Source organism: Galeopterus variegatus, unplaced genomic scaffold (genome assembly GCF_000696425.1).
Source record: "Galeopterus variegatus unplaced genomic scaffold, G_variegatus-3.0.2 Scaffold237, whole genome shotgun sequence".
In the NCBI taxonomy this organism is placed as follows: domain Eukaryota; kingdom Metazoa; phylum Chordata; class Mammalia; order Dermoptera; family Cynocephalidae; genus Galeopterus; species Galeopterus variegatus.
This window is the reverse complement of record NW_007726348.1, coordinates 99,887-112,219: the sequence shown is the minus strand read 5'-3', so window position 1 is coordinate 112,219 and position 12,333 is coordinate 99,887. Positions and strand designations below refer to the sequence as shown.

General features: G+C 35.1%; 1 protein-coding gene across 1 annotated transcript; it reads left to right on the top strand.

Annotated features, from left to right (window-relative positions):
- The first annotated feature begins 517 nt into the window (after window positions 1-517).
- On the top strand, window positions 518-11,971 carry NMI (N-myc (and STAT) interactor). The gene is made up of 7 exons (XM_008566365.1): window positions 518-601; window positions 1,352-1,447; window positions 3,631-3,793; window positions 6,453-6,559; window positions 6,638-6,824; window positions 10,004-10,110; window positions 11,102-11,971. Exons 1-7 carry the CDS (start codon window positions 518-520, stop codon window positions 11,282-11,284), a joined length of 927 nt encoding a protein of 308 aa, XP_008564587.1. The 3' UTR covers window positions 11,285-11,971.
- Window positions 11,972-12,333: the final 362 nt, after the last annotated feature.

Here is a 12,333-nt window from a genome sequence, read left to right as displayed (position 1 = left end):
CCCATCCAAGTTTATGAACCCAGGGTAGGCTTTGTGAAAACTACAGGTAAGAACACCTATGTAGAGAAAGGCTGTGTTGGATGTCTTTTTACTTTGTCTACATAGGAGGAAGTACAACAGGGAGAATTAAATATTGAAATCAAAACCTTTGGAACAGGTTGGAAGACCAAAATGGTAGTCTTTTAAAATGTAGCATAATATTATGATTGGGATGTGAACTACAAAGGAACATTAATACTCATTATTATCTGTATATTATTGTGTTGAAAAGCAAAGGATTTCTTAGTACCTTTTAATATATTTATAGGTGTGAAAATTATTTGAAATACAGACTTTGTTTGGATATAAACCACATGATAATAAAGACTTTGATGATAGGAAAAAAGATACAGCAAAGAAGTGATAGGAAAAAACATACAGCAAAGACGCGAAAAGAGTAAAAGTTATTTCTTTCTTCTTGAGTTTGTGTATATATACTATTTTTAAAATATTTATTTTTTATAATAATTAGGGAATCATGGAAGCTGAAAAAGACAACAAAAACCAAATTCTTAAGGAGTATTTTCTGGATGAAGAATATGTGAAAAATGGACAAAATGAGGTAAAAGGGAAAATTACTGGAAACTATTAAAAACTAATTTATATTTATTAGTTTTATAAGTATTTGTTCAACATTACCTTGAATTTGGAAGGCTTTTAGGCTTTTCAAAATATTTTTACTTGTATTACATTATTCAAACCTTACTAGAAGAATTGTATTTCTATTCTTTATCTTATAAGGCTTTCAACATTAGCTGCTTTCTCAAGCTCTCATTTCTTGTATTTGCACCTAGAAGTTGAGAGCTTAGTTAGTAATTATCTGATCAGACACCAAGAGGGAACAGAGGCCCAGGTAGCTTAAACAGCTTACTCAGGGCCATACGTCTGGCATGTCAAGGCAGCTGTGTACCATGGGAATCACAGCTTATTTAAAAAAAAAAAAAATGCCTTGGAGTAACATGTCCACAATCACAGTGCAAAAGGAAGATGATAGAGCACTGAACTAAGATTCAGAAAATCCGAGTCTCAATCCTTGCCTTGCTGTAAAAATTTCTGGGGCTTTGGTTCAGTATGTAAGGTGGTTTTCTTGTTCATATAATGGAGATAGTAATACTTGGCAGTATTAGGAGAATCGACAGGTGATTATGTAAAATATTCAACAAATGTATTCACGTGGTCATATTTATTCTGAGACTATCTAATGCCTTTCTTTGCCTTACTCAGGATGAGAGAAATTTATCATCTTTAATTCATTTAGAAAAATGAGTTCAGGGGCTGTTTAATTTTTTTGATACCATTTGATATTTTTTAGGGATTAATTGATGAAATTACAAAGGAAAATATTCAGCTAAAGGAGGAGATCCAAAAGCTTGAAGCTGAGTTACAGGAGGCCACCAGAAGCTTCCAGGTACTCCTTTAATTATTTTACCTGTTACATTTTAATGGACATGCACTTTTCAGAAAAAGTGATTTAATTATACAAAATTCATGTTAAAAACATAATCATCCATGGCACCACTGTTTGTAATAGCCTCAAATGGAAAACAATGTCCCTCCATAGTAGAATGGATTAATAAATTGGGGTATGTTCACACGATTCAATACCACACAGCGATGAGAATGAACAGACGACCACAACTATATGTAACAACACACAGGTCAATCTCACAAACATGGTGTTGACCCAAAAAAGACAGAAGAGGGCATACCATGTACTTCCATTTAAATAAAGCAAAAAGCAGATGTTTGAAGTTAGGATAGTGGTTACCCTTGGAGTCAGGTAAGACCCAGAAGTAAACCTGAGGGGGTTTCTGGGGTGTCATCATGTTCTACTGAATGTCTGGGTGCTGGTTACGCACGTGTGCTAGCTTTGTGAAATTTCATCTTACTGTCCACTTATGATACATGCACCTTTCTGTTATTTATGTACACTTCAATAAAATTTATGAAAATAAAAATTAATAAAGTTTACAAAAACAAAAAAATGATGGTCATTATCAATCAGTTTTGGATCAAATGCTTGGTCTTCTCACTGATTCCTTTTATTATTCTCATCAAAGGTGCTATAGTAATGTAAATGTTTCAACAGTTAAAATTGGACATATATTAACCCACACCATTTAAATTCTCTTCTAAATTTTCCTGTATTTTAATCAGACATAACTTTTACCTCTTTTTTCTTCTTAACCCAGATTTTTTAAAAATGAAAGCATTGTCACTTTTCATTTCTGACATGGGAGATAGGATATTGAATATCAGAAAGTGGGGTTCCCTATGTTTATAGGACAGGTAACTTCCAGCAGAAGACTTAGGATTCTGGTTACTTCTCAGTTTGGAGCCAGAATTATTTCATTTTACAGCTCAAAGTGCCTTTAAAAACCAGCCAGTCCAGCTGACCCACTTTACAGAGGACAAAAACTGTGATCCAGAGAGCTTAAGTGAATTGCTGTCTGCCACAGAGTGGTCAGGAATACAATCAGGCTTTCTTGCTCTACCTCCAGAAAGTCCTCAGCTTCTCAGGGATACTGCATACTTCCACATTATTGGGAAACACTACCTTTTCTCAGACATTGCAGATTGTTTTGAAGTCAGCTTTAACTGTAACCAGAAATTCTATTAAAGTTATATGTAAAGATATAGAATAAATATAAGATTAGATAAAATGGCTCATTAAATATTTCTAATGTCTTTGCTATAATATCTTTTATTTCATGTAAGGTAACCATGGAAAATAGAAATGCAAACACCTAACTCATTTGTGCATTTATGTGTAGTTGTATATGTCTGTTAATCCCAATGATTTTAAATGGCCAAATATAACTACCTAACTTTTATTTTCCAGGTTACAGTACTTGTTGATAGTGTCCCTCCACGTTTTTATAAACCTGAGTTGTGGTAATGGTTAAAAAGTTGATAGGCAAGTGTTGGGGAAGGTGTAATTTAAATTTTATAAAATTTAAATCATTTAATTCAGGAGTTTTTCTTTCTGGATGAAATTATCTGGATTTGCCATCCAAATAACCATAATATACCCAACTCTATATTTCATACTTTTTTTGCAGTAAAATTAAACATACTGTCTAGATTCCCTTGTGAGATAGTCTGTTATTGGTGTACTTGTTTAAAAGGTACTTATCTACATGAATGTGTAGGCCTTAGAATTGAGCATCTTACAATATCCACAAGTTTAAACATTGATTAGAAAAAGTGAGAGGATTATATATTTATAATTTCATCTGTGAATGGTATTAAAGGATCAACATTTGATTACATTACTGAGCACTTACATGGGAAGAAGCAATTATTAAAGATATTAAATAAAGCCATGCTCAGTATTCTGTGAGCTTCTAAAATCAGTGGAGAATGAAGCATTGGAAGACTAAATCACATTATCATTGGAAGGACTTAAGTTATTTCTTGTCTTGATTTTAATCAAACATTTCTGTTTAAATTAGATTGAAGAGCATATTCCTAAAACAAAAATGAAATTCACATCAACACAGACTCCTGAGAATGACAGCCAGTTTTTAAATACCTCCTGTTCATTCAAAGTGAGCTCCAAAGTTCCTTATACATTTCTGTTTAAATTAGATTGAAGAGCATATTCCTAAAACAAAAATGAAATTCACATCAAAACAGACTCCTGAGAATGACAGCCAGTTTTTAAATACCTCCTGTTCATTCAAAGTGAGCTCCAAAGTTCCTTACGAGCTACAAAAAGGACAAGCACTGATCACCTTTGAAAAAGAAGAAGGTATGACTCATAGCAAAAATATGACCATGTTGCCTTTGGAAAGCACTTGGACTTTCAGAGATCCTTTAAAGATACTTGGCTATGGCTTTACAATTTTTACAGGTATCATTTCTTCTCTTCCTCATTGCAAAGCTCTGAGGAAGGAATGATTATTCCATTTTACAGATGAGAAAATTGACTCAAACGTTAAGTGCCCTGATTATGGTCACTCATTCAGAAAGCATTCTGGGACCCACATAGAGGTGCTGTGATGTTCCGTACTAGTCTCTTTCTACTCCACATGCCACCTCCAAATGGTAATAGGAATAACAACAATAATAATAATTCCAATTGTAATAATAGTTTTTTTTTTTTTTTTGTAATAATAATAGTTTTAAGGTAGAGAATTCTGCAGTTCTCCCAGGCATTATTTCATTTTCTACTCACATGACTCTATAAATGCAGTAGGGTAGGATAGTTATTATTTACATTTGATAGCCAAGAAAATGGATTCTGAGGAAATTTAAATGATTTACTTAAGGACACATAACCAGTGAGTGGAAAGAGCCTGGGAGTTAGAGATTTGGGATGGGACTGGTGTTTGTTAGGTCTGCCATGGGGTGGGCCCCTGTTGAGCTGGGGGTGCCTCAATGAGGAGGATCTGGCTTTGAGTGCCAGCTTTCTTAGAAGCATGATTTGAGGTGGGTTCTTTATAAACCTCAGATTGTTATGAAAGGCTTTGTGGTAGTACCTACTTCATGGGGCTGTTATGAGTATTAAATAAGAAATGTTGATAAAATACTTAGCTCAGTGTCTGATACACAATAAACACTTAATGTTAGCTGTTATATTGCTATATGTTAGGAATTTTGCAGATAAGGAAACAGAAGCTTAAAGAAGATAAGTAACTTGCTCAAGGTCAATACAGTTGATAAATGGCAGAGCTGAGAGCCAAACTCTGAGTGCCTGTTGTACTTTCTACTGGACCGGTATTCCTCAGAGCAGGCCACTACCCCAGGCCTTCATTCTTGTATTTAAGTGATTGAGGTGGGGGGACCAGATGGTGTTCACAACCACTCCAGTGCTTAGATTCTGAGAATTTCTAATTATAACCCAAGTCTCCTGACACCTGGTTCAGCACTGTAGCCTGAAAATAAATGTTGAAAGGCTTTTCAGGAGGTCACTATGTGCGCTATGCACACACAAGGCACGTATGCCCAGTGTGCTTTTGTTTACCCTGGAGCCACCTCTACAGCGGAGAGTGAAAGAGGAGGCCAAGAGTTAGCAGTGATAGTCAGGATATAACTGAAAAATGTAAATGAGGATTTGGGAGGCGGGGGTTCTGCACAGCAGTTACCTGGAAATGTTGGGAACAGGATGCTCTTCAGTAACAGCCACGTCACTGCTTCCACCCTTGACGTGGCTCTGAGGTCTCACTCTCCTGGGACAATGTTAGGAGATTAAACAGGAGTTGGCTTTTGACTGTTAAGAGTCACAAAATTGAAACACAAGTGGTCTCTCAGCGGTGTCAGATCACCAGATGTTGGGGCTTTGGGGAGGAGTGGGAAGGAAAGAGGATCATCTGAGTATTACTCATTGATATTTTCTGTTATTATTGTCTGTTGTCATTAGCAAAATCTAAAAGAAATCATCATCCAAGTTATAGAGTCATATTGCGGTACAGTGAGTCTAATTCCCACAGGACAACGCCCTGCCGTCTAGCCCTGCTTGTCTCCCTCCAGCTGTGGTGTGTTGTCTGGTTGTCATAAACATATGTGAGGTTTATGAAACAGTGAACATCTCTTATCTTCATGATAAATTAGAATGGCAGCTCCAAATATTAATTGAAGTGTTTTAAACTCATGTTGCACAAGTAAAAATAAACCCTTATCCACATGTGTTTTAAACCAACATATAGTTGCTCTTTAGAGTTCTAATGATTTTTGACATAATTATATTACTGAGCTGGTCCCATTTGTGTGGATAAATTAGACTTGACAAGCTTTGTGGTCAGTATAGCAGGGCAATCAACTTTTAAGAGAATGATCTCAAGAGCTTTTCAGCAAAAAAATTAAATTAAAAAAAATTTGCTTATTAAATATGGCAAAAAAAGAAGGACTCACTCCTTGATATTCCAGCCTAATTAGTCTTTAATATGTAATCCTTGGGAAGACAGAGACAAAAATGAATATATATTTCTGTGGTACTTATAACACATTGAAGAGGAATGAAAAATGATAAAGTAAAATTAAGATTAATTGTAAAATTACATTGACCCACAAAAATTTTCTAAGCTTACTTAACATGGAAGAATTTCTGGCTGTGCATTAATGTACGAGGGGAAAGGAAGTGTGTGTGGTTGGACTGAAATAATATATGAATTTCTGGAGGATTGTCGAGCTTATCTCTTAAGAGATGAGAAGAGATTCATCTTAAGAGATGAATTTAGAACTTGATGGAAATTTCTACATTGCAATTTTTGCTGATAGTATTTTGATGTTAATATACTCTATTTTGGTGGCAAGAACATTGTCATTTGGAAATCCCTTCCAAATTTTAAAGGGAAGATCCTTTAAAATTAAAGAAAAATTAGAATATTCAGGGTAATTTATTCTTAATACCAAAAGCATAAAAATTTTTCAAAATGTTGGAAATTAATACTTCTCAAATTATTTTGCAGTTGCCCAAAATGTCATAAGAATGAGGAAGCATCGTGTGTGGCTAGAGGATGTAAAGGTGGAGGTTATGGCCAAACCAGTTCCATTAAATTTAGGAGTCAGATGCCAGGTGATTAAAACTTTTTGGAATTCTGTTCATTATGGTACTTTTCCCATCCATATTTCTGAACGTGAAATTATTTTTCAGGTTCATGTAGAAGTGTCTAAAGTGAAGATCAATGTTACTGAAATTCCTGATGAATTACCTGAAGATCAGATGAGAGACAAGCTAGAACTGAGCTTTTGCAAGTCCCGAAACGGAGGCGGAGAGGTGGAATGCGTGGACTATGATAAGCAGTCTCGAAGCGCCATCGTCACATTTGTGGAATTTGGAGGTACTCACATGTTTAGAAAGTTAACAAACTCTACCATTTCAGTTATGTTCTGCCATTTCTGAAAGTATTCCTATTCTCCTTCTTTTATTTGAAATTTATTACCATGATAATTGTGATTTTTTTTTAACCTTATAAAAATGGTAGAGTCCAGAAAATGATTTCCACGAATTCTACTGAGAATGATAATAGTACTGCAAATAACAAGTACATCAATGATGCATTCTTATCACGTGCCAGACATGGCACTAGATGTTTATATATTTATCTTTCCTGAACCTTAGCGCAACTCTGGAGGTAGGTGATGTACTCATTTTAAGTGATGAGGAAACAGGCCTTGGGAGGATAAGTAACTTGCCCAAGATCACACAACGAGTGTATAACAGAGCAATTTAAAAAATTATATAAAACTGTCTCTTCTATCTCACCTATTATTATTAACAAGGGTCTCTCAGGTGGAGGGAATTGATTTCAGAGAAGAAAGGGGGGTGCCTAGAAAGAATAGCTAGCTCTTTTTTCTGGTAGAAATGGACTTTTACCAAATCATCTTAGGGAGATTTGCATTCTTATGATTGCAAATAGAAGATTCTACAGTTGCTTTTGGTAATGTGTTCAAGTGATTCTCAATGTAAAAATCTTTTGCTCTAGTTAATAAGTTTTTAAGGCTTCTCCTAGGTTTACACATATAATAGAAATCCAACTATACAATTTAAAAACATTGGTTAGATTTTTTAAATAATCAAGTAATATATGCTTTTTAAAGAAAATTGAAATAATACAGAAGAGCATAAATTTAGTAAAATCTGAGGCATTTTCTCAAACTTCTCTTTTTCCTACTATGTATTTAGTTATGGTTCATTGCATGTCTTTGCAGACCTTTCTCTGGGCACATACAAACATATTAATATGCATTTTTGACCTGGGCCTTTGGGTGATGTTTAGAGCATACTGGAGGGTGTGTTACAATTAGAGAGAGCCATGAAAAGAAGAGATCTTAATATGTTTAATATGTTGTCATACAAATGGACAACAACTTGGTGGAAATTTCTGTAGTCAAGGATCCACATTTAACTTTTCCAAATTTATATATTTTGTCTGTTTGATGTTAGTTGGCCCATCTGTTGTATTAAAAAAAAAATCCACAAAAGCCTTATTTATAAACTAGAATGCAATTTAAAACTCTAAAATGAGACATAATAGATGCTTGGGAACCTGTGCTCTTATCCCATCTGGAGATACCCTCCTATCCTAGAGGTTATACCACAAAAGCCTTATTTATAAACTAGAATGCAATTTAAAACTCTAAAATGAGACATAATAGAAGCTTGGGAACCTGTGCTCTTATCCCATCTGGAGATACCCTCCTATCCTAGAGGTTATGTGCAGCCAGAAGGAGAAAAAATAGTTCTGAAGGCTTTAATAGGTAACTTCTGAAGGATATGAGGGTATCTGAAGATAGATATTTCAGATATTTCACAAGCTGTGTCTTAATGACTCATCACAACAATATGAGGTAGATGCTGTAATTATGCTCGTTTTGTAGGAAAGAAAACAGGCTTAAGAGGTCAAGCAACCTACCCAAGGCCACAGAGCTAATAAGCAGCAGATCCAGGAATGAAGCAGGTCTATTTGACTCAGGACTTTCACTCTTTATTTATTTATTTTTTTACTACGATAAAATATGTGTAACATAAAATTTACCATTTTAACCATTGCAGTCACAGTGTCATGCAACCATTACCGCTATCCACCTCTAGAAGTTTTTTATCATCCCCAAGAGAAACTCTGTACCCATTAAACACTAACTCCGCATTGCCTCCTGCTTCAGCCCCTGGTAACCACCATTCTACTTTAAGACTCTATGAATTTGCGTATTCTAGGTACCTCATGTAAGTGGAATTATACAGTAATTGTCCTTTTTATATCTGTCTTATTTCACTTAGCACAGTGTTTACAAGTTTCATCCATGTTTAGGTATCAAAATTTCATTCCTTTTCAAGGTTGAATAATATTCCATCATATATACAAAGGGTCTTTAAAAAGTTCATGGAAAGATTTGCATTATCTTTTGATTCCTTTTTTCCACTAATTTTTTGAAGTACCCTCAGATACCACATTTGGTATATCGATTCATCACTGGTGGTCATTTGGGTTGCTTCCACATTTTGGCTACTGTGAAGAATGTTGCTGTGACATTGGTGTGCAAGTGTCTATTCGAGTCCCTGATTTTACTTCTTTTGAGTATATAACTAGAAGTGGAATTGCTGGATCGTATGGTAATTCTATGTGTAATATCTTGAGGAATCACCATACTGTTTTCCACAGTGGCTGCACCATTTCACATTTCTACCCTCAGTGCACCAGGTTTTCAATTTCTCTACTTCCTCGCCAGCAAGGGCCCATACTCTTAACCACTGTACGATACTGCTGATCCGAGATGGACCAGTGAAAGGACTTTAAAAAAAGGTGGTTGGATATTCTCAAGGACTGCTTCTGTTAAACTTTATGCAATCTTGACTCACTACTGCTCTGCAGTGTAGGAGAAAAAAATGCTGCTAAAAAATAAATCAGAGTACTCTTTGTGTTGGAGAAAACTGATGAATTTTTGTTTGTCTTTGCTTTTTCTAGATGACATTCAATTCTCTCCCCCATTCTCCCACCCTCTGATTAACATTACTACTTCTGTTTACTGAACATCATGTATTAGTTACAGGACAACTAAGTAATTTACTGTATATGTGTGTCTTTGTGTGAATATGTGTGTACATATGTATTATAAATTGTAAATATATTGAAAAAATATGCATATAGTATTCTATTTATAGTTTTAATTTATACTTTTTGACAGACTGAGAAGCATTCCAGTTTCTTTAGGATGAATGAGTTACTTTCTGCAGATGGTTATTGTATTTTATCTAGCTCACGGTAGGTCTGTCTGAGGATATTGCAGCATTGATTGACTGCAGTGGATAGTTCAAGATGGAAGGAACTATTTAAACCTCATTATTGTTTGGTTTTGTATTTTTCAAAATTATGTGCTGTGAAATCTTCAAAGTGGATTGTAGAATTTCTTAAAAATTAATCACACTACTGTAATATTGTTCTGTTTGAAGGAAGTTTTAACTTCGGTAAAAAAAATGTTATGATATAGAAAAATTTAAAAATGTTCTATTTACTTTTAGTTGCCGACAGGATTTTGAAAATGAAAGAATATCCTCTTTATATAAATCGAAGATGCCATAAAGTTACTGTTTCTCCATACATGGAAACACACTTGAAAAAGTTTCAGGTAAAGTCATCTCTTTTCTTTCATCATGGGAACTCACTGCCCAACTCCACCCCAGAAAAAAATAAAGGAAAAGTTGTGAGTCTGTTACTCTTTGAATCTTATCAGTGAGGGATATCAAAATATTCTTCACTCCTTTTTTTTTTTTTTTTTAATGGCAGCTGGCTGATATAGGGATCCAAACCCTTGACCTTGGTGTTATCAACACCACCCTCTAACCAACTGAGCTAACCGGTCAGCCTCTTCACGTCATTTTTGCTTGGTGCAGAATGAGTTTGTCTTTTTGAAAAAAATTTTAATGCCAAGCTATACCTTCTGTAATTTATTATACAGTTTTTTAAACAAAAATTACTCAGATAATAACACAATTTTATTTTCGTACGTGGAGACATAGTTACATTTCTCTCATGTGCCTATTATCATTGAGCCTGAGAAATAATTCCTGCTCATTTTCTCTGAACTCATTATCTTTACCCCAGACCTGCTCCCTTTTCCTATTCCTTCTTAGGTATTAAAAGGCATCAAGTCCCCCAACTGAAAGCTAGAACCCATACTTCCCCCTTCATTTTGCTTCACCTCCAACATCCATTTGGTCACTAAGTCTTATCAGTTCTACTTTTTAACTGGTTTTTCTGTCCCTAGAGCTGCCCTCCTTTCTTCTAATCTCCATAATGCCACCAGAGTTATCTTTCTGAAACTCAAATCTAACTCTTACTTGAAAAATCTTCCTAAGCCTCCTTGTCTCTCCTAAGGTAACGTTCAAAATATTAAGTAGAGCTTATGAGTGTAACGTGTTGGAATCCGAAGCTCTTAGAAATATTTCTATTTATCTTTCTGAAACTCAAATCTAACTCTTACTTGAAAAATCTTCCTAAGCCTCCTTGTCTCTCCTAAGATAACGTTCAAAATATTAAGTAGAGCTTATGAGTGTAAAGTGTTGGAATCCGAAGCTCTTAGAAATATTTCTATTTATCTTTTTTTTTTTTCATTCTAGGTATTTTCAGGAACATCTAAGAGGACAGTGCTTCTGACTGGAATAGAAGACCTTCAGATGGATGAAGAAGTTGTGGAGGATTTAGTTAGCATTCACTTTCAACGGGAGAAGAACGGAGGTGGAGAAGTAGATGTGGTCAAGTGTTCTCTGGGTCAACCTCACATAGTGTATTTTGAAGAATAGGCTGATGGAATCATATGAAAGTCATAGCTTCTGAGCTCAAATCACTGTAAATGTTTGACAAAAGTGAATGTTCTTTTTCTTAAAAGAAATGAAAACTTTAATTGTTTAGTGTTCATTTACTCTTAGATGCAAAATATATTTCCATGTTTTTGAATTCTTCCTTGTTTCAAACTGTGCTGCATATTTTCAAATGCAATAAGTGCACTGTATTAAAAACAGTTGTCTTCATAAATTACGTGGATCGGTGGATTTTATGTGGAAATCAGCCTTAAGTGACCCACATGTTCCCCTGCCTGTGCTGGCTCATTCTGTCATGGTCATGTCAGTTTTGGCCCCATGCCTACCAATATGCAGACTTGACTGTTAACATTTTCCAAAAGAAATTCAGTTACATTCATCATTTGTGGTTTCTGTAGACTTTACTGAGGATTCAAGGGATTTCAAGAGTGATTATTTTCCTGCTTTGCACAGCATTTCAGTCCTCAGCTCCAAATGTTCTTAGAGCTGAGTGTGGTCTTTTTCTTGAACTTTCTGTCACCCAGAGTGCCAAGTGTCCCCTGATTCCTTCCAAGCCATCCCCTCTCCAAATAGAGCTTATAGTGACCAGCATTTCTTTGTTGTACACTTCCAATGGAAAGAATAAGTGTATGGGACTAAAATCTTGGAATAAAGAGTAGTAAACACACAGTTCTGGACTCATCACTCATCATGCTGGACGTTGGGAATGTTTGACGGTAAAAACACAAACCTGCCATTTAGGGGCTTAAAGTTTAGTTGAGAGAGACCCAGTTTATTGGCATCTCACTTTTTTTTAATTTGCAGAAATTTTAATGATAAAATTAAATGTTTCTGTTCAGGGAAGGTAAAATTCTTTGTAAAGAACTCTTGGACAGCTTTTATTCTGACGAGGTGTGTTTCATGAAAACCCAGCAGCAGAATTAAATTCATACTAAATGCTGGCAGAAATGAAATGCTTTTAGAAAAGGTTTTAAACCTAAACCCATCCAATGCTGCCTGCCATCTAAAACAAAGGGAAGAGCTTGATTTTT

What these genes read in the sequence shown, in the direction of transcription:
- NMI (XM_008566365.1), top strand. Translation starts at nt 518, where the DNA reads ATGGAAGCTGAAAAAGACAACAAAAACCAAATTCTTAAGGAGTATTTT. An exon ending in CACCTTTGAAAAAGAAGAAG is followed by an intron (nt 3,794 to 6,452) that starts GTATGACTCATA and finishes ATTATTTTGCAG; the next exon opens with TTGCCCAAAATGTCATAAGA. An exon ending in ATTTAGGAGTCAGATGCCAG is followed by an intron (nt 6,560 to 6,637) that starts GTGATTAAAACT and finishes ATTATTTTTCAG; the next exon opens with GTTCATGTAGAAGTGTCTAA.